The 24,110-nt window shown below is 33.3% G+C and overlaps 1 protein-coding gene across 1 annotated transcript in view; it reads left to right on the forward strand.

The window, feature by feature from the left end:
• Positions 1–6,831: 6,831 nt before the first annotated feature.
• Positions 6,832–24,110, forward strand: part of mora (cysteine and histidine rich domain containing protein) — an 85,099-nt gene continuing 67,820 nt past the window's right edge. The window contains exons 1-2 of the mRNA XM_085825260.1: positions 6,832–6,970; positions 7,553–7,635. Coding sequence (XP_085681386.1) covers positions 7,557–7,635 — 79 coding nt within the window. The 5' untranslated portion in view covers positions 6,832–6,970; positions 7,553–7,556. The remainder of the gene's footprint in view (positions 6,971–7,552; positions 7,636–24,110) is intronic.

Raw genomic sequence — 24,110 nt, forward strand, 5'->3', positions numbered from 1 at the left:
CCCAAAAGCGATTTTAAATAACAAAACTTGTCAACCGAACTGAGACTTTCGTTTTGGTGAATGGAATTACTAAACTGATTCCAGAATTCAAGCCAAGAACAAGGATCACCGTAATATTTTGTAATCGTTAATTTTGGCAATTTTAAAATATTAACTTCACAAGTTTTCAACTTCGGAGATATAGTTTCCTCACTAGAATTTCTATATTCAACTTTACACGCGTTTTTTCTTAATTTTTCCTGAAGTTTACATTTAAAACTTATAATTCTTTCCTGATATTCCTGCGCGGAAATTACTTCTGTTTCTAACTCCTGTTCCGTAATTATAAGTTTTTCAATCTCAGAATCGTATTGTTTCAACAACTGCGATTTTTCAAGTAACATTTCGAGTAATTCTTTTAATTTCTCATCCGCGGTTTCACCCTCTTCTAACAATGCAGAATCTATTTTACTCATCAACTTGGTAGTTAAGTTACGCGTCACCGTACGCAACTTCTTTGCCTTATTCATAGCCTCCATTTTACCATTAGATTTTATCAACTATAATAATCACCAAGATTTTTATTCAACAATTCTATTCAAAACTGGAAAAATGAAAAAGGGCCTACCTCGAATTTCTTCGCGTTAAATCATGGCTTTTCAGTCATGAACTCACTAATTTTCTTCGTCCATTCTTCATCTCCACAAATCAAGTCCGGTGTCACCAGAAAAAAATGTACGTATCCAAATGATCAGAAGGTTGTTGATGCTTGTTCCTTCATCTATTGCACCAAGATATTTTACTGTACATTTATTTACAATTTATTTACAAGTCGTATGCCACCTGGTATGTTTACAAGCGTTATGCCTCCTGGCATGTACATGATAGACATATTCTGCCACCTGGCATGTGAATTGATACATCATATTAGTTTTCTGTCACCTGACAGATACGATGCAATTACCTCAATTAGCGGTAATACGCCCGACATTTTGGCGTGTCCGCTTCCCTTACGTTCTGTAACGCAACTAACTTTTTGTGCGGTGCGCCCTCTGGGCACAAATCACCGCAATCACCGAGGAGGCCAAAACAGTTAGTGTTTCAAGAATTTATCATAGCAGTACTAGAAATGTTGAAAATTAGAGAAAGACTCAGCTCAGCTTGGCGAGTAAAAATGCAACGGCACCAACGGGTATATAAAAATATATATTTTAATTACTTAAAATATGGAAGTTATTTGGCAGAGATTGTTGGATATAAAATTACTACTTCAAATCTTTAGATTACTATTGTTCATATTTAAAGTCTCAACTTTCAGTCTTAATCCACATAACAACCATTATAAAAATCACTCGTTATCATATTCCAAAGATCAGCAGCATACATTTTTTTTCAAAATCGTGCATAATATTAAATATTGGCTTTTTGATAGTTAAGTTGATACAAATAAGATGAACTGTTTTTATGATTTTAGACTAGAAGTTTATTCTTCCATTCACTTATTACACTATTTTATTTTTATATGCTTGACTATCCAAAATTTCAAGAGCTTTCCGGATATTTTTTTAGTTGAGATTTTACTATACATACATTTCAGCATTTACATCGTCAAAATTGCACAGACACATACTTGAAGTGAATTTACTTTTACAGCTAAACACAGGAACTGGAAAACAAAAAAGTACTTATTTGGAGACTGTATTTCTTTTCGTTCATGAAAATCAAAGTTCATTACACAAACATGCATTCACACTGCACAAGCATGTATGGAAGTTCTTAATACATTTAGTAATCCTGATAATTGGTTACGCATTTAGTAAATAAATCAGAAAATATTTTAATGTATAACAAATGAATAGTAAGTAGCTAAGCTTTTAGTCAGTAGTTAGCTTTTAGAAGTAGTTAAGCTTTTATAAAACAGAGCATAATAACACAGTTACAAAGATATTTAATATTATAAAGTTAGGTAATTTAGTAAATTTCAGTTGTTCAACAAAGCAATGAATTATGAAGTTCCTTGCATATCTTTATAAATGAACTTTATTACTGTTTTAAGCAATTAAACAACTGTTCAAGTTATTTTAATAATTTTGAAATATATACACTAAAAGAAACAATAAAATTTATTAATCTATTTGTTAAACTTGATTTTGGCACGAAAGTCTGCAGAATGCTTCGTAGTTTTTAAGCACATAGAGGCACTGCAATTCTTATTCCTTGATCTGAAGTTTTCTGCAATTTTTTTTTTTAATTTAAATTGCTGTATTGGCACACATACAATTTTTGTATAGTGGCTTCAGATGTGGATAAGTTTTTCGAACACTTTCGTTTATTTTACTGGCGTCGCTGAATTTTGCGATGAAATGCAGCACATTTATTGCCGAGTATCACCTTCCAGATTTTTCATACTGTTAATGTATACATCAGCAGTGAAATATTCTCCTCTTTCCTCAAATACACTACGGCGTTAAACAATAACCATTCACTAAAGATTTTGCGTAAATTCCCACTCATAATAATTTAAATTGCGAAAATCTCACAATTAGCACCTAAACACACTTTCGAAAGCGCGCCGTAGTAGAGATTCTTTGCCGTAGTAGTCAAAAGTGGGGTAGGCGTCTTGCCAGGAGAAACTAGTCGATATTTCCGTGACGTCAAAAATTTGAAAAGTGGTTTGGAAATACGCAACCAGACGGGGGCATAACGACCGTTTGTGTTTTTTTATTTTTCCTCTGAGCACAAACCTCGATCACTTGAGCAACTATTTTGTTTCCCAGCTCATTCAGATAGGTCGTATTGTATTTTTTTTCCTACACCTAGCCGAATTTGACATGAGTTATCCTTTTGTTGTTTTTCTCATCCAACTAAAGGCCTCATTCAATTGAAACAGCTATGATCGCTCAAACAGCGATCGTTGTATCCAGCATTAGCGATCACTTTTGAAAACGAGTGATTTTTCGTATTCATTTGAAACACTTCCCTACCAGTCGAACTCGTAGGGGTTGCCAGTGGTTACTTGATGCGCGATGCTGTTTGTCACTTGGTCGGAAGTTGCGTTTGTTTGGAAATAACCAATGAAAGAGCTACCAGATGTGCAGGTTGACTCCTCGTAACCATTCTTTAGGGTTGCAGTTCACGTTTGGTGTGCCATCTTTGGCTTTTCAGCGCTATTGTTTCAAAGTTTTATCTATGAAAATTCTTCAAAGGTATTATTTTATTTTAATTCTTTAATGAAAACAGCTAACCTAAAAGACACATTCCATTCACATAAATCATATACATGTGAAAAATATAGGTCAAGTAATTTTTGCATACTGAAAAAAAAAGTGATTCAAAAGACCTTTTAAAGCAAAAGAAAAGAAAAATGTACCTAGTTCTATTAACAACTCAAAAAATACAATGTAATATATTCTAAAAGGAAAATTATATAGTACACAATGATGTAGATTACATATATTTAATAAATACATAAAACTCTATAATGTTCATAACTATATAATAAACGCCAACACATATCACATCACAACACATATCACATCACATATATCACACACTTAAAAATTCTTCCTTTCATAGCAGTGTACATGTTATGTACACTGCTATGAAAGGAAGAATTTTTAATTAGAAACATATCTTTTATATTTATTTGATACCATAGACGAATAAAATATAAAGATGATAAGAAGTTGTGAAAACACGTTATGCAACTTAAGAAACAGTAAGAAGCCTTTTAAGTTATTGCAATATCATAAGGCACTGATTAGGAAGTAAATATCATTTTTTCATTCTTTTACATCAGTAATACTTTTTTCATTAAAAACTTTGGCAGTGAAAGCCAAAACAGATTTATCATTGGTGCCTCTGATGCAAGGTCACACAAAAATAAACTTGATTTAGCAAATTTCTAAAACATTAAAATCAAAAATAGTAAATTACAGTAACATATATTATTAAATAATTTTAATTACACATAAAAGACGATAACCGAGACGGGACAAGGCCAACTAGACCTAGTTGTCCTTGGACGGGACGTAGCGACCGTTTGCGTTTTTTCTCTGAACGCAAACCTGGATCGTTTGATCAGTCATTTTGTTTCTCAGCTCACTTAGATAGGTCGTGTTGTATTTTTTCCTACACCTAGCCGAATTTGACATGAACCATCCTTTTGTTTTTTCTCATCCAACTAAGATGGATGAGTGAGACGATTCTGTTCTTTTTCTCTCTTCGAGAGCCAAGACGGGGCGTAGCGACCGTTTGTTTTTTTTTTCCCTCTGTTCTTAAACCTTGATCACTTGAGTTCTCATCTCACTCAGATAGGTAATGTTGTATTTTTTCCTACACTTATACAAATTTGACGTGAGTCATCCTTTTATTTTCCCCATCCAACTAAGATGGATGAGTGAGACGATTCTGTTCTTTTTCTCTCTGCGCGAACCAAGACGGGGGTGTAGCGACCGTTTGTGGGTTTTATTTTTTTCCTTTGCACGCAAACCTCGACCCCTTAAGCAGCCATTTTGTTTCCCAGCTCACTCAGATAGGTCGTATTGTATTTTTCCAACACCTAGCCGAATTTGACATGAACCATCCTTTTGTTTTTCCCATCCAACTGAAATAGACTCTTGAGACCCTTTTGCTTTTTCGCTTTTCGGCAACCAAGTCGGGCCGCAGCGACCGTTTGCGTTTTTTTTTTTTTTTTATTTCTCTGCTCACCCAGATAGCTCGTGGTTTTTTTTTCTCTCGACACCTAGCCAGGATGGACGTCAACCATCCTTTGGTGTTCTGATCGAACCAAGATTGACACGAGCCACCAGTTTGTTTCTCAACGGAAAAGTAAATTTTCTGAATGGGTACCGCTGTTCAAATTCTTTTGTGACCGACTGTACATACAAACGCTGGTTCACTAAAACAATAATATTCCTTTAATTTTCAGTTGTTAGCATTATTTTATATACAGGTGTTTTGTACTGTGTTATATTCAAGCATAATATTTTAATACCTCGTGTCCTTCATCTTAGGCAAAGCTGATCTTGCCTTTTTCTTCTGATAAATATCGACTGCTGACGACGTGCTGCGAGGACGTTAACACTTTTTTCTTCTTTTTTTCTTAAGTATCTCAATTTATACACCCTCTATTTCTACAAATTCGAATTCCACATAGCCACGCCTTCCCGCGATCTTGGGTCACCAGCTCGAACCGCCAATGTCAACACTTTTGATTACGCCGTATCGGCGAAGAGTTTACCTCTTGTATTTCTTTAAATTTTTATTATTTTATATTTGCCAACGTCTCAGCGCAATCTTCCAAAACTATGTGTAAAAGCAGCGATGTTCACACCGTCTGCATCATCATGTCACAAGTACAAGTTATCCTACTTACGCCCTCCCACTTATTACGCCCACTGATTATTACCATTTTCTCTATCGGAAATTTTTGGTTGCCTTTTTATAAAATTTCCTTTTAAATTTTTTCCCCTTCATAACTTACCTTGAAGTATGTTACCAATCCTTGCAGGTGCCCATGACCTGTAAAATGGTTCATAAGGAAATATCGGCGTTTCATACAACATTTTTAATCCGATGCAAGCGTGGCCACCTTTTAGGAAGCGGGCCTATTTTTGTTTATTTTTATTTATTATTATTATTTTTTTACGTATTTCTCATTACTGACAAATCTTCTATTTACCGCTTGTATATTTACTTATTTCCGCTCCCTCTTAACTTACGTTTTAAAATACTTTTAATCAACATGAATTAGCTTTTAAGAGGTTTTTCTTTCTTCCATGAAAGCGCGGCTACCTCTGATGGACGGGCCCGTCTGCTACCTTCGGAAATCTCGATATTGTTACAGCATCTGCTGATGCTCTTTCATTAATCTTACTCCGTTCCTTAATTCAAGGTACAACTAGCTGATATCATTATAATAAGAAGTTTTGACTTTTTTTTCCTAAAGATTTACTTACAGGTTTTTGATTGCTGCAATACAAAGTGCTGAAACAGCTTCAAAGACTCAGAAACCAGTCATACTAAATTATCCTTCAAACGACGACCACGGATCTCGAAATGAAAAACAGTTTGTATACATATTTACCCGTAAGGTTTTCTTAATATTAGCATGCCTTGTCTTCCCAGTGGTGCTCAAAATTATATGATATATTATATACCTTATAAGTTACATACTAAAACTCCTTTATATGCTCATTTACAAAATTACTCTAGAGTACCTATATATTCCAAACTTATGTTAATTTTGTTTACTTCACGTTACATTCCTAATCGGAGGAGGTTTTTTTTCCCTTGGGGAAGAGCCGGTTTTTGACACATCCATACACACACACACACACCAATGGACGCTATAACATATCAAGATATTTTCTACTTCTCTTCCTTTTCCTCTCCAGGCCCATTTTTTTTATTCTTTCCTTTCTCCTCTTACTACTATGAACCATTTATTTTTTAGTTTATTTTGTCCCAATTTTTTTTCCAGGCCTTTTGAACTCGTATAAAACAATACGAAGTTCTTTTTACTCTGCTCTGGAAACCGAAATTGCCCCCCTTTCTATATGCCTTTCCTATTCTTCTGTGAAATAGTTGTTAAAAAATAGTTAATTATGTATGGATTAGTAATTAGGTACTTAAGAGAAAAAATATGTACTTAACTATTAGCAATTATGAATTTAAACTCTTGCTCATTTAATTATTTAGCACATTCAGTTATATTTCTCATAATTCGAAACTTTTATCATGTTATTCGATGAGGGGTAGGGCTATGGCGCCCAGGCACCCTGGTGGTTAAGCACCGCAGTTCGCACCTAAGATTGATTTTTCGCCCATCGTTGCAGAAAGACGTAGTGGGTGCAAAACAAGACATCTGTTTAATTTGTCTGTCTGTCTGTGTGCTTGATATAACGTGCGTTAATTTACTTAGTTTGTGTTTTTCGTTTTGCGCCTGGATTGCGTAGAAATCTGCGAATATAAATTAAAATTTATACTTGTAAGTTTTGTTTCATATTGTAAGGGCGCTAGTGTTGCTGCTTTGATATTACCAGAATTTGAAATAATAAACCGGTAGTTTTTAAAGGATGGAAATTTCATTTTTAAAGACTTTTCTTAATATAGTAGTTTGTAAACTTCTAATATTATAATTTAAAAACTAATGAAGTTTCAGAATTTGAATATAATTTACTAATTGTGTATTAAATTTGTTATATAATCCCGCATTCCTGATGCCAACAATTCCAATTTGATAAGAATTTCGATTCTTAAATAGTATTTCATATTTCCATTTAACAGTGTTTGTATACGTATAATACATTGTATTAGTTCTGCCGAAAATCTCTGTTTATGTATCAATAAGTGATGTTTTTACTTGTAAATTTTTCGAAACATTTTAAATCATTTGGTGTTTTAACCCCTTTTTAGGCAAAATATTGCTTAGTTTGTGGATACTGTTCACAGAGTGTAAAGAGTTAACATACTTTTATTATCGTCGAATTTTTAGTTTGTGCAGTTCTTTAATTTATTGCTTCAGTTTTTTTGCTGAATTTTAAAAGTTTTAACTTTATTTTGCTTATAGTAACATGTCATCTGGTGATACAAAGTTGCAGTGTTATAACAGATCTTGTGGTCAGTTGTTTGATCCTGCTGAGAATACTTCAGGTATGCTTTTCATGTATGCAGTGACCTAATTGTATATGTATCATCTATTATTCAGTATATATAATTAATCAGATATGTATTCTTTCAATAATTGTGATGGCCAGGTAAAATTGTCTGCTTGCTGGATGAGCTTAGTTTCTTGATGCTTTGGTACAAATTCTGGGTTTTCATCCACAGAGAACCCGTTGGCGCCGTTGCATTTTTACTCGCCAAGCTCGTGGTTCATCGACGATGAGCCGAGCCGCAAACGTGATATTTTGTAAACGTGATTTTTAGTGCATGTAAATTCAAGTTAGCAGACAAAACAATATATTAAGCATATGGTAGTAAAAATTCACAGATAATGAGCATGTAGATGTAAAACTAACTTGTTAAGCATGATATACGAAAATTGTATTAAATTCAAGTTAGCACAGAAAAGAATATATTAAGTATAAGACAATATATAAGCATTTATAACGGAAATAAAAATTCATTTGAAAAATATAAATTAGTAATAATGTACTGAAATTAACCTGTTAAACTTGATAAACAAAAAAAAAAAAATTGTCTTAAATTCCAGTTAACACAGAGAACAATATATTCATTACACCAGCAGTGGTTTGCTAATTTTGATGACCATGGTGATGCATCAAACTATTCTGTCATCTTAGATAATCAATAATCTTTTTTATTTCAACTTAATCATCTATTTATGTCACACTTGCCATCCTTTGAAAGGTTATTGTTAGAAAAGCATTAACAATATATTATCTTGTTAGAATTTTACGCCAGAAAATTGATTTATTCTCATAATTTTAGATGACAATAACCAATAATAAAAATAAAAGCATTACTTAGTTATTTAAATTGCTGGTTCTTAGAGCTGTTAACAATTAAGAACACAATGTGAACAGCCGTGTTACAAATTAGCATTCACCCCTCCCGCCGTATTTTCTTCCTTTCATCCCGAACCGAGAACCGGCATCTATCTACGAAAATATTTCTATCTATTCGTTGTTAAAAATTTCAGAAAAAATAATAATAAATAAGAGAAGAATAATATGAATCTGCAAATGCGAACAACGACAGTGATAATTCAACAAAATGATCCCAAGAGGAATGGTTGCAAACTTCGAACAAGCGAATAGGATAAATGCGCTGGGTTACCAGGTTTGAACTTTTATCGCCAAAGTTGGCGATGTTTACATTTACCGGGTTCTCTGCAGAAGTGCTTCCCAAATTCTGAATAATCTATATATATATATATATAGACTGCCTACTCTATGATCATTCTTCACATATGCATTTTTTAAAAAAATTGTTTAATTTATTAAATTAGTAGATTTATTTTCATGGATAGATTTTGCACTTGATTTGCTTATGCTTCTGAATTTAAATGATATTGTAGATTAGTTTGAGAATTAAATCTTTTACATGTTTGCATATTTTAAAATTATTTTGGCTTTTTTCTTTTTTTAGAATTTAAATTTGCTCTTTTACTTTTTACTTTTATACGTATTTGTTAAGAATTTAAATTTGTTTAAATTTATATATACATAGAGGTGCTTATGACTGTAATACCTTTGTAGAATGAAAATTTCCTTTTTCTAAAATTTTACCCAGCTAATCTTTGGAATATGGTAACAGTTAGTTTGGCGACATTTTGGTAAGGCAATAAAGGTTACTAGCTAGGACTTTAGCATTGTACATGGATAAAGTCAAGAATGTGTGCAATGCCATTTTTGTGCAATTTTGTGCATTAAGTGAAAATAGATTGACGTGTACATGGATACCGTGTATATGCAATTCTTAAAAACGCGGCAAGCAGTTTGCGGTTCTGCACTTTCTCCCAATTTCACACCTAATCTTTGTCATGATTAAGCATTTTTGTTCCATAAAAGTTCTAGTATAAGCATAAATTGGCTAGCAGATTGTTGGAAAAAATGTTGAGTTTAAAAAAAAAAAAAAATTTTAAAAAAATAAATAAATAAAAAAAGCCGGTACTTTTCCGTTTTGCCGGCGCAAACAATAAAGTCGCCAACAATGGTACAACTGATGCCAAACGGAATATCTTCGCTGGTAACCTTTTACGCCTCATTTAAAAACAAGTCGTAGCCGTTTCTTATCAGATTGATTGTTTCTTTCAATACTGGCATACAATTACATATAATTTTTACAAGATAGTTAAATTTTATGGCCTAGGACCATCCACGGTAATTAAGTCAATTAGAGTGCAGTCACGCTGCTCACCCGAAAATGAAGAAAAGGCAAAATCAAGGATTAAATTCATCAATTCTAATGAGAATGCACTAGCGAAGTAAAGCACTGCGGTTTTACATAATTTCTGAGTAAGCTATTCGTATAAATTGAAATAATTCTTGCATTTAAACTTGTATTCCAAATTAAGATTTAACTTGAAATTAATGTAGATAGATTGGTACTTACGTATTAACGCAACCAGGCCAAAATTCGCATAAATTGCCAAATTTGGCGACCCTACTTACGGCAACCCTACGTGTTATACGTAGTTTTGTAAAAAGAGCATGTGGAGATTCACAAAATTTTCCTGCATTTTTGTGCAAATTTTTGTAATTTATGAGAAAATAGCAGTGTAGATGGATAAAGTCAAGAGTGTGCGCAATGCAATTTTTGTGCAATTCTGGGATGTTTTTGAAGTAAAAATAAGTCGACGTGTACATGGTTATGGCGACTACGGTTTTCAATCAGTGCTAAAAGTATTAGCCAAAAGATTTCCGCCAAAAAAATAATTCTGCAACTTATTCAAATTCGAAACCGGAAGGGTTTAATTGCTATTTTATATTTTAAAACAAAATAATATAAAAAACTGTATTAAAATTATGTGTAATTAATAAATGTACATTTTCTTTCTATTCATACTTTTTTACTCAAACTTACAAATCGCGCCAACCTGGTTGCGATAATACATAAGTACCGATAGATTTTTGTAGCGTAGTTTACGGGTTATGATCACTTGGGCTCCCGTGATACGAATCAGTGAATCAAGATTTTGAAACATGAAAGCATAATAAATTCTTAAACTAATGCCTTTTTATAAATTTATTGGCTTTTTACAAAATTTTAAACCATAATAAAATGTTTATGCCTTCAAAATAAAAAATTCTTAGAATTAATGTTTGTTAACATTTTTTATGTGTATACTGTATGTTGTCGCCAACAAAGTCTGCTTGGCGAGATTTGCGCCGGCAAAACGGAAAAGTACCAAAAAACCTTTACTTCGTGAAAACAAAATGGCATCCAAAACAAAACTAGCAGGTTGCTGTAGCAGGGTTGGTCACCAAATTTTCACCAAAAAATCGCCAAGTTACCATAATCCGAAGATTAACCGTTTACCCTAAAGTGGCATAGCTAGAGGGGTGCCTCTTGGCATTTATATGTTGAAACATAATTTCATAGAGACTAGTTGCGAGTTGTCATGCAAAAAGAAGAAACTGAAGACAGCTTAAAAAGCATAAGGTAAACATTTTCTTACAAAACTGAATTAAGGGGAGAATTGTTTTTTTATAGTCTATAAAGTGTTTAAATAAATTGTAAGATTTTATTAGCTTCAAATTTATGCTCTGCATTTATTACAGTGTCACTTTTCAAATGAAAAATATAAATATAAATTAAATTATGACCTCAATACTGAGTGAGAAATATTTTTGAATTTTTTTTAAGTACTGTTAAGGAAGATGAAACAGATATGTGGAAATTTAGCCCTTACAAATTTCTGCAGTTTAATCTAAAAATACTGATTCCAGAATGCAGTTCCTACTATTTAATAGTACTGCTAAGTTTTCTCATTGTAGCTGTAAGTATTACTAGCTGTAAGATATATTTTTTAAATAAAAAATGAGCTAAGAAGTACTTAAGTCCTACCATTGAGTATGTTGTATTCAAGAAGTTATATATCCCTTAAACACAGAGCTGAGGCCTATATGACCGCCCAAATATTTTAGAACTGTGAGAGTGCTTATAACTTATATAGTTATTCTTCTCCTTTTGAGTACTTTTGTCATAAAATATAGCTGTTCCTAAATTTTTATTAAAGTGTATCCATTAGTTTTTTTACTACTTTTCAATTTTGCCAATGCAGGCGATAAAGTCGCCAAATGAAATATCCTTGCTGGTAACCTTGTAGGGTTTATATTTATTTTAAGTTTAAACTATCTTTCCTGTCAAGCCTTACTTTCCCCTGGAACTGCCAATGCCAGAGTATGTAAATTTTTAGTAGAACACGCAAGGATTCAAATTATCAGCGGAAGTATTCTGAGTTAAATAGAAAGGAAACGAGTTCGAGGTGTGCTGTTCATACTTCACGAGTGAGGAGGTAGTTTGCCAGAAATTGAAGAACCCCGCATTTCGGCCTGTGTGCTTGCCTTGGAGAATTGTTAATCGTTCAACGTGATATTTCAAAGTTTGCTGAATTAGCAGCGGTATTGTAAAACGCGGTGAGGTTAGTTACTTTTAGAGAGCCTCGTAGTTAGAGTCTTGTTATTAGTTTCTTTTCAGATTCTTATTTTTATTTTACCGCCGAGTTGGCGTAGTTTGTGAGCGTCAAGAGCACGCACTTGTAATTTATTACGTTGAATAAAAAGGGACATAAACCCTTAGCAAGACTCTGTCATTTATCCAGTTTCAACAGTCACCTCTTGGTTGCATGCAAGTTGGAGGCGCGCAACTTTACAACCTTTTATGCCTAATTTTCAAAACAAGTAGCAGCCATTTCTTATCAGATTGTTTCTTTCAATACTGGCATACAATTACACAGAATTTTTACCAGATAGTTCAGTTTTATGCCCTAATTTTTACCAGATAGTTTAATTTTATGCCCTAACGCCATTCATGGTATATAAGTCAATTAGGATGCAATCACATCACTCACCCGAAAGCGAAAATATAGAAAAAGCGAAGTCAAGGGTTAAATTCATCAGTACTTTTCCGTTTCGCTGGCGCAAATCTCCCCAAGCAGACTTTATTGGCGACAACACACAGTATACACATGAAAAATTTTAACAAATGCTAGTTCTAAGAAATTTTTATTTTGAACCTTTATAAAATATTTAATGTTTTGGGAGATAAAATAAATATTTTTGACCCATCGCTAAACATACTGTATATGCTCATTTAATGTCCGAACTTTTTTTACTAAAATTACATCGCTAAAATGCAAATGCGGACATCACACGGGTCGCTCAAATGTCACGCTTTTTCTCGTGAGTAATTTTGGGTGTTAATTTCATTTCAAACAGCCAAGTTAAGTTCTAAGTGGAAGAAAATGGCATAAGTAATAAAGGTATCAAATTTAAAGTTGTTTAATAGCTATCTAAAATTTACAAACTTGCTTTCTCCCATCTATATATATAGGCCCACCAGCGGCCGAGCGGTAACGTCGCTGAACACTGGTAGTTCGGTCCGAGGTTCGAATCCCGCGAACGGGCTGGCTGCATGGGTGTTTTCGTGGTTTTCCCCATGTGTAACGTGCATACGAGCCAGTTTCCCTTAGAAAGTCCTCCACGAAGGCATCCCTCCTCTTAGGCAGATAGCCCTCGAGGCTTTGCCATAATCACACACACCACACACCCATCTATATATATAATAATATAAATTACCCATTTACTTTATCAACACTCGGCGCATGTTAGTTTGCATAGGAGTACAATATAGAGGCACAAATTAACCAACACTTGCAACTTTTATATTTAATTTTACACAAATTAAATAAACATTGATTCTTTAAAAATCTTGCACACATTATTTTTTTAAAAAGTCTGTTCTGACGCACTGCAGGAAAATCCATTTCGTTTCATCATTCCCCGCAGTTAGCCTTCACGCGATGTAGAAATTTGCAGTGTAGGAATGTCTTCTTCACGTGCCGCAGCAAGCGCTCTTATAGGGCTCATTTGCTGTGTTACTGCGTACCTTTGAGCATGCATATCACGAACATATGCAACTACTTGTTTTTTCTAAGTTCGGAAACTTGCATTTTGAACCATGGAACGCACGTCTTGTTTTGTTTATAGCCACCATTTGATCACGCAGTTTGCTCCAATTGCGCGAATACTTTTTGTCCACCTTAAATACTCTTCCTGCTGTTCGTTTTCCATTTCTCTGTGCAAATTTTACGATTTTCAGTTTAAAAGCTGGAACTACTCTGATATGCGCCCTGGCAAGAAACTTCACGCTGCCATATTACTATCCAAATTTTTTGTCTACATTTCGAACTTTAAGCCTAAAATGTCTCCAAAAACACGGTTTTCACACATGCAAAAACTACGTTTTGAACACACGATTTAAGCTAAAAATCCGAAACAAAAACAAAAAATTTAGATAGCAAAAACGTAGAGTTTCTAACCAAAAATATTTGACAAGAATCAACGTACACAGCGACATGTGTTAACTTAAAAAAACATCTACGAATGGCACACTGTAGGCAACGAACGAATCTACGAACTACGCACACCTCGCTTTAATAAATTAACATAACAATAAATTTCAAAGAATACCATGTACACAGCGTTCTGTTTCAACTTTAAAAAACATCTACGAATTGCATAATCTACACTAAAAACAAATCAAGAAAATAAACTAAAATAAATTTCAGACAATTCAAAAAACAACAATAAAAAGAGAAATTCGTACAAAAAACAATGAATACAACATTCTACAAAATAAAAACAATAAAATAAGATGCATTTACCATAGTGAAAGCTTCTTTAAAAAGCAGAAATATCTTTTCCCCCCTATCTTCTCAGATACAGAGCATACAAAGTCCAAAATACATTCGTTAATAAAATTTCGCCAGTCACACATTGTCTGTGAAGAAAACTTTCACGATTTTGCTATATCACATGCCTTCCTACGATTCAAAATTTCGAAAGTAACAATAAAAACTTCCTCCAATGTTAACTTGCTACACGAAAACCAAGATCCAAACCTTAAACTCCGCTGACACCCACATACTTTATTAGCAACAATTTTACTGCAAACCCACACAAGTCTATCAGAAACACCATTTTTCGTCCGAGTTCTCATATCAGCTCCGCATTTCGGACACGTCAAACTCCGTTTTCAAAGTCCCGACTCCCACAAAAATTCCAAAAATACACTACGATCCCCATAAATACATCCGTGAACAAAAGACTCGTTAACAACTCCAACATCGTACCTTTTCATACTAAATTTACTCTGCACACAATCTAAAATATGCGGCTGAAACCTTCCCACCACGTCTTTCATCGCAACATAGGCCATTTCAAAAACACACGCGACACGAACCAACTAGCAATTAAACTACTCCACCAAAAGATTTTTCAACATCGACATGGTTGCCATACAACACGCAATCGCGCCAAAAACCAGCGCAAAACACATATCGCCACATTTGGTGAAATTAGGGTGTTTATCAGAGTTGTACCTAAAAGCTTTTGTATTTTTTCATTTCAAGCACGCTACTTGCTAACTACCATGAATTCCAAATGATACTATGAATGAAAAGAGAAAGCTTGAAATATGAGAATGCTCCAAGGAGGAAGGCGTGGAAAGTAATTTCATTTACTTTTTAGTTAGTGAGATTCCCTTAGAAGTCCTCCAACGAAGGCATCCCTCCCTTTAGGCAGATAGCCCTCGTGTGCCTTGTCATATTTGAATAATCCAATCCAAAATTCGCAATGCCTAACCCAGACATTTTTTCAATACATAGAATTACGTTTGGGATGTAAAGAAAGTAACCAAAACATGTGAATGAAGTTGGATAAGCGAATTTATCAACTAATCATTCAGATACTCAGTATTGGTAAACATGACACTGAGTTTAAATATCTCACTATGATGTAAGTCTCATTCACAAAATGAAGATTATGATAATTACATCATAGTTATGTATGAAAACTACATAAATTCATTAAAAAAATAGTTAGTTATTTTATCTGGTTGTAAAGAGTGTTTTCTGCCGAAAAACGTATTGGCGTGTATAGTTCTGATACAACACTATAGCACAATTTGCCACTTCCGACTAGGTATAATAGCAAATTAATAACACAAATCAAATCAAACTGTTGATGCAACGAATGTAAACAAATGCCAAGAGCTAACGACTGTCACCCACATGACGTCATGCACATGTGGCATAATTTTCTCCCTGCGCTACGCATCACTCTTGGGCCACCCCTGGAGTAAACATATATACAATTTTTAAAGTAACAATTAATGTAATATACACATATCATTTTGCCACGGCACTGGCCCAACAGTATTAAAATAATTACAAAATATATTTTGTATATACACGGAATTTGAAAGCAAATGTCTCTTTTGTCATTCTGAGCAAGAACTAATTCCTGTTTGGCTTTCAAATCTGTTTGCCAAGCAAAGATGTTAACCCAGCTACATAGGTTTTGTTGTCTGAGAAATGTTTCTTTTCATGTCGTATTCTGGCTACGAACAGTGTATGTGATATGTGTCTTGCTTTGCACTGCCATTGATTATCAGCTTTAATATACACCATCGTATCATGGTCATTAATGCACATTTTCTTAGAAGAAAAGGTTCCATAATCTTGAAAATATGCCACTGCACTCTCTTCAGTGCTAGGCAAAAAAAAAAAAAGGCAGTATATTTCAACACACTAAAGAAAACTAACTTGTGTAGTCAAGGATTACGCAGTTATTTGTGGTTATTGGTGTAGAAGCTACCTTTTAATGATAACATCAGGTTTCGCGAAATTGGTCGACAGGATAACCCCAAAATACAAAAATGGTCGATGGGATAACCCAAAGTACCAAAAAATCTTTTTTCCCCATATATAGAAGAGAATTTCTTTTAAATTTCTCGTTACCAACATTGCATTGTTTGAAGAAGTCTAATCATTGCCAAGCATAATGTCAGCATAAAAGTTACCATGCTGTTTGATATTCAATTTCTAATTTGAAAATAGATAAATAAATAAAATCTGAAAGGTTTCAGATTTAAAATTACATCCAAAGGGGCATTTTTTAAAACATTTTGTGCTTTATTTATTAAATATTATGTTCTTTGCTTTTAAACTATAAAATTCAGTTCAAGAGCAATCTCGCAAAATAATTTTAAAAATAGCATATCTTTAGAATTTCAAATATACAGTATCACGCGGTGGAGATAAAAATGTTTTTTCTATGCAACATTGCCATTTCTCGCTTTGAAATCCTTGAGTTTGTTAATCAAAAATTCATTAAAATTTTACAAAATATGAAAATACAGTCAAAAGTCTAATCTGGAATCGTGGGACTTCGGCGATTCCGGATTATCGATTTTTCAGGATTATAGATCATCAGTTTGAATCTGGTAAGATAGCGTGCAGAAATTATAAAATTAAAAATATGAAACCGTAATTTATGAAATAAAGAGCAATTATGATCTAAAGGGTATCAAAATTTACAAAAAAAAAAAAAAGCTTCATATTTATTTGTTTACTTTATTAAACATTTTTTCAACGCGCGCATGCGTAAAGCATACATTACGCACAGTCGAAATTAGAAAATTGCAACCAGAAAACTATTTGATGTGTATACGTGATATTTATAATGAATTTGATTTAAATTATATCAAAGACAGAGTACATCAAGATGAAATACTACATTTAGTAATGAATTATAAGCCAAATAAAATAAAAACATCTTCCCTGAAAATAAGGATAGTGCTGACAGATCGACTTCCAGTTAATTGCGCGCCGTGACATTCCCTTCACCCCCAGAGCAGCTTGAAATTGATAAACAAATTTCGGAATGGTTAAAGAAACAAAGGATATGCCTTTATCCATTTTTTGCCGCAATTCCACTTTTTGTTTGATGGACATCGAAACATGGTTTCGCTTTGTAGATCCTTTGGTAGCTCCAGCATCGTAAATTCTATTTGACATAATCGAAAGTTCAAGCTTACTTTTATAAAATTGCTCTAACAGTCTGCAAAAAATAATAAGCCGGATCCAGTTCGAAGATTAAGGAACAACGCAATCTGTAACATTAACTGAAATAGATAATTAGATAATATTAGCTTAGCTAATACCATCCGTTATACATTAAACGCACATGCGTACACGTTTATGTGCATGCATAAAGGTATTACACGCATGCCTAAAAGTATTATACGCGGGCGTGAACGCATTATGCGTTGATGCATGCGCAGAAAGTTTGTAGCTTTGAGGTCCGGATTATAGATCATTCTGGATTATGGGTGTCCGGATTAACAACTTTTGACTGTATAACAAATTCCAAATTTAGGCTTCCAGTTGCCCATATTCGCAGGAGGATTACATTATTCAAAATGTGATGGCTCTAGTTACCATTGTTTTATGCAGTGCGAGAAACATATATACATTTATGCAGATTTTTAATGATTTAATTTCTTCAAATATAATGCAGGACTTTAACATTTGGTGGCAACAGTTTGAATGGTGATTCGCCGTTTGTAGTGATTCAATGCAAAATTGCAAAAAATAGTCCTTCAGGAACAAAGCCCCTTTGGACACACACACAAAAAAAAAAAAAAAAAAAAAAAGCAACATTATGTACCGTAAAGGCCCTTATTTTCGCGAGCCCGTCGTAATCGTGAAAATTTAAGCCTCGTGAAAGTGAAATACTTTTTTTTGCCAACTTTCTCAATTTTACTTAGGTTGTTTTGAAATTTTTCAACTTTCGGTTCTGTTCATATAAAATTCGCGAAATTTTCAACTCGCGAAATCACCGATATAATAATCTTCGCGAAAATTACGGCCCGCAAAAATAAGGGCCTTTACACTATTAAAACATTGGAATATTAAAATTTTACTTATAAAGATAGCTTTAATTATTTTCCTAGAAGTCATGTTAGGTAAATATATTTCCATAATACATTATAGATTTTTTTTAAAATTGTATATTCAGAGAGATGGCAAACTGAGAGGCCTTCCAGGACAGCAAAAACTTTGGCACTGAAATCAGTGAAAATTCTGGGCTGTATAAGCTTGGATAATAAAGAAATAATTTGATAATAATTGAGGAGATGAATGCAAATTTGATTGAATATCTAATATAAAAATAAATTTTAATTAAAATGTCATAATTTTGATTGGGCTGGGTTTTGATTAAATGCAGGGCACCCGAAAACTACCAGTCTACCTGGAGGATTGTCTGCACGAAATATTCTTTACTAGAAATTTACTCATCTTCATGTTATACAGTACAAAGTCTTTAATCTGGACGTTCATAATCCGGAATGATCTATAATCTGGACCTCAAAGCTACAAACTTTCTGCGCATACATAACATTTACGCATGCGCATAATTTATTTATGCATGCGTGTTTAATGTATAACGGACAGTATAAGCTAGGCTAAAATTATTTAATTATCTATTTCAGTTAATGTTGCAGATTGCATTGTTCCTTAATCTTCTAATTCGATCCGGCCTTTTTTTTTTTTTTTTTTTTTTTTTTTTTTTGCAGACTGTTAGAGCAATTTTATAAAAAGTAAGCTTGAACTTTCGATTATGTCAAAAAGAGTCCGATTCTGGAGCTGCCAAAGGATCTACAAAGCGAAAGCATGTTTCGATGTCCATCAAACAAAAAGTGGAATTACTGCAAAAAATGGATAAAGGCATGAAGAAAGTGACAGAGAGGTTAGTGAAAATGAAAAAATTTCGATTGACAAATTAGTCGGTATTCTCGGCACAGAAATTACAGGACTTGAACAATGGAACTTTGAACAAGAAATTATGTCGGTTTATAGAATTAAAGAGAAAGTATTATCACATAAAATGAAGCAACTTAAACAACTTACATTGAAAGAAATGTTTAATAAAATAAACAAATATTAAGCTGCTTTTTTTTTTTTTTTTTTTTTTTTAATTTTATACCCTTTAGATCATAATTGCTCTTTATTTCATAAATTACGGTCTCATATTTTTAATTTTATAATTTCTGCATGCCATCTTACCAGATTTAAATTGATGACCTATAATCCTGAAAAACTCCTAATCCGGAATCGCCGAAGTCCTGATGAGTCTGGATTAAAGGCTTTGTACCATACATATGGAAAATTCCGAGCCCTTTGGTTAAGAAGTTATTTTGGATGAAATGCTTATTTTTCAAAATCAAGGATTTTAAAGATATTATTGATTTAAACTTGGACAGATAGGAGGAAGTTCTTAGCATCCTCACTCATGATTAAGAGTTTTAAGCAAAATCATGCTATTTTTTTTTTCTTCCATTTATATGAGTGAATTCCAAAATTAAAAAATGTTGCATTACGCTAATTAATTAGTTTATTCTCCTGCTTTAGTAAGTATCTAAACTAACTGTTCCCTACTAAACGCAATTAGTTACTCTTCACTAATTGTGTTTGACATTAAAAAGAGAGAAGGTGCAAATGAAAAATAAATATCTTATTCGATAAAAGTAAGGATTGTTTTTTTGTATGAAGTATAATTTTTGAAAATGATGATCTTTATTTATTTAACTATCATAAGGAATAGATTCTTTTATTATTGTTTGTGATTTTAAAATGTGTATAGTATGTATATATATATATATATATATATATATCAATACCTAAATTAAGATTAAAAAGTACATTACCAAAAAAAAAAAAAAAATTAAAGAGAATCAAAATTAAAAAATAACTCAATTATAATTGTAGATATCAATATAAGCTAGTGATGTGAAAATAGAGGGAGGAGCTAAAGGATTAAAGACATCAGAACTGGAAGGGCAGACGGGTTTGATTCCCGGCGAATGGGCTGTTTGAGGGGCATTTTCATAGTTTTCTCGCATGTGTAGTGTGGTTATGAGCCCATTTCCCTGAGAAGGTTCTCCAGGTTCAGGTTGTAGTGCAGCGGAGACCCATAGGTAATGTGGGTATTGTCCAACTGCACTATCTTTTTATTTGAACATTATAATTTTTTTGAAAGAATTTAGACATATTTACATTTTTTCATATGATTACAATATAGTTGTGACATATGGTGCCTTCCATACTCGAATACATAATGGTAAATATAGATCATAATGATAAGTACAGAACATAAAGGCAATAACATAAAGGTAAATATATAACATAAAGGTTAATATATAACATAAATTTAATATATAACATATTGGGACATAATGACATACATATAACAATACATTTAGGAACATATATATAGCATTATTATATACATAAATGCAAAAAACACTTTTTTGCCTGTATATCTAAGAGAGTATATACTGAGCCAGGCAAAAATTATTTTGTATATGAATTATTTTTTTAGAATATTTTTTACTTTTTTTTATTTTATTTGATGCATAAAGATGTTGTATGGTCCTCTAGCCTTTTTGTTAATTCTAGTCTGTACTTTTGTCAATTTTGTCGTTCAGGAGAAGGTTCTCCAAAAAGGCATCCTTTTTTCTTAAGCAGATAGCACTAGCATGCTTTTTCATAATCAAATAAAGCAAACCCATCTTGTTCTCCATCTAGCACATGAATATTGAGATTAAGTGAACAGCAGGGGAAATGATGAAAAGACAGTCATCCAACTGTAGAAAGGGGAAAGTTAGGCAAATGTAATTTTGTATGAAAATACAAAGCAATCGTATGTCCTTCCATAGTTTGTTACTGTTTCTAGCATTCTGTCTATTCTTACAGTGGCACTTTAACCGTTTTACCTTTTCCATTCGTGTGCTGGAAAATCAGTGGTCTTTTCTTCTATCATTCTTTGAATTGCTGTATTATACTGTTTGTTCAGGACTTAATTCAACCACAGCCCAGCTAAGCTATTTTTTTAGCTTTTCGTAGGAAATTGTTATTTTACTTGCATCTACAAATAAAAGAAGATCTGGTATTTTAATTTGTTATTGGACTATTCATCATTCACTTAATAATTTATTAAATTTTTGTTTATTTCAGTACATTTTATTTAATTTTTATTATAATTTTAATTTTTTATAATATTAATTATTAATTTAATTTTTATTTATTCATTTATTGTTTCTCTTTTTTGATGGCCTTCTGTAAGTCTCTGGCACTTTGATTTTAAAAATTAACCCTTGGGAGAGAGGGAGCAAAAAGATTTTTTAATTAGTATCAGAAAAGGAAGGTGTAATGGTGAAGCAAAATAAGTTTACTTGTCACTTCTTAGTACTAAATAGATAACTATGTTCCCTACCTAGAATTTCAAAAGTGAAGCTGCAACACGGCTATATGTACAGTTATTGCTCAGAAAGAAACCAAACAAAATTAGCAGCAGAATTCACTGAGAAAATACTCAAAATAAAACAGACAAGAAGGTTAAGTGATATAATTTTAACCAAAAAGTAACAAAAAGCTGTTGAGTATTTGTGCTTGTGTTTTTTGTGAACTTTTAAATATTGTTTATCTCTAGGAATTTGTTTTGGAGCTTACGTGTTAGACCAACCACCTTGTAGGAGTTTTGAAATTTTTCAGAAAGTCCAAAACTAGCAACCATAGGCATAGTAATTCTTAAGCATTAACAAGCAATGAAGCCATTTTCATAGGTGTTCTGTTTGGTATTTCAAGTTCCAATTCTTTTTATAGACATATTGTGATATATTTTATCTTAAATTCAGTTTTAAAATATGAAAGAAGGTCATCTAGAAAATAAAGACCGTTTAGTTATACAAAATGAAAAACACGATATTTATTGTAAAAACGATTCTGTCATATTCCTGAAGCATACTTCACTTCACTACATAAATACCACTTTCATTTAAGTATTTGTTGTAGTTGTTCATGAGCTTCAGAATTCCCATTCTTCTGTCATCGGTTCATTAAGCCATGTGGTCCTGCATTCAAGCAAAAGACCACTCCTGCATTTCTGCCACATAGCTCACTCTCCTTTCTCTTCATGAATGAAAGAAATGTGAGAAAATTATGTGAAATGTTCAACAATGGAAGAACAATGTACACAATGAAATTTGCAACATTCATCACAGGAGACCTAGAGACTGCAGTGAACAATAGAATCTTGCAAGACAGGCAAGTAACTCTCGATAAATTGCACATTCTATTTCCAGAATTTATCATTCTTTCCTTGGTGAAATTGTGTCACGGCATCTTGGCTACAACAAAATTTTTGGTAGATGAGTTTTACAGCAACTGAGTTATTAACATAAAACTCAGAGAATAGGCATAGCATTGACCTTTTTAACACGATATAACACAGATGGAGATGCCTTTCTTGATTGAATTATGACTGTTGATGAGATTTGGGTGTCTCGCATTACCCCAGAGAGCAAGCATCAATCACTTGAATGGCATCATCCTTCATCACGTAAAAGACTGAGAAAATTCAAACAGATTCTGTCAACATAATAATTGCAACAGGTGGTGGCAACTATCTTTTGGGATCATAAAGGTGTTCTTTTGGTGGATTTTACGCCAAAAGACACGGGAATCAATGCAAATCATTATTGTGAAACTCTGAGGAAACTGTGGAGAGCTATTCAAAACAGGAGATCAGGAATGTTTTCTGGAGGGGTTTCTTCACAACACTGCTTACCCTTACCCTGCTGCTTTGCTGGATCAGGAAAAATATATTTCAGGGCACCCCTTTGAAAAAATTCATGAAGGGGTACCCGGAAATATTTCACCCTCAATTTCTGTTTTTGAGAAATGCCCTTCCAAGTAAAATGGCATCCAGAACATAATGTGGTAAACAAAAAATAATTACAATCTCAGTAAACTACATTTTAAATCAAAATAAAACAAGGAAATAACTAGTGATGAGTCGGTACTACCAAACCGGGTATTTTGTAATGGGTACTTAGTTGTAACGGGTATTGAAAATCGGTACATCCAAGTACCCGTTACTTCAGTACCGAAATCGCTATTTTTCGGTATTCGTTACTTCTGTACCGAAATGGTACTTTTTGGTATTCGTTACTTCTGTACCAAAACAAGTGCTTTTCGGTATTCGTTACTTCTGTAATGAAACAGGTACTTTTCGGTATTCGTTACTTCTGTACCGAAACGGGTGCTTTTTGATATTCGCTACTTTGTAACGAAAATATGCGTCTCTTCTTGGTATTTCGGTATTCGTTACTGGAGGATCGATGAGGGTTCAGCTCACTTCGGTTTTGGTACGAGGACAGTAGTATCTGGTTGTATTTGCGAAATGGTGATATTCACTCCTTGTGTCCATGAATGACCTTGAAATAGGGCATGGAATCGCAAACATGAAAGGGGGAGAACTTCCGTTCTGTTCGTTACGGAGACTAGAGTTTGAGGTAGTATAATTAATTGCCTTTGTGTGCACGGGAGGACAAGTGTGAAATAGTGGAAATTTTTCGAAAAGCTGTTTGTTGTGTGTGTGGGGGGGGGAATAGTAGCAGTTGGAGTCACTGTCGCCGGCATTGCTCGCTTGTGATTGGAGTCGGTATAGTCAGGAGGGAAAGGGAGGAGAGCGCTAAATGATTTGCAATCCGAATTGTGCATGTTTTAATTTTTCATCGTTTGTAGGAGA

The sequence above is a fragment of the Stegodyphus dumicola genome, chromosome 10, assembly GCF_044657685.1.
Source record: "Stegodyphus dumicola isolate Sdum_Otavi_A_Nest chromosome 10, ASM4465768v1".
Lineage (NCBI taxonomy): Eukaryota > Metazoa > Arthropoda > Arachnida > Araneae > Eresidae > Stegodyphus > Stegodyphus dumicola.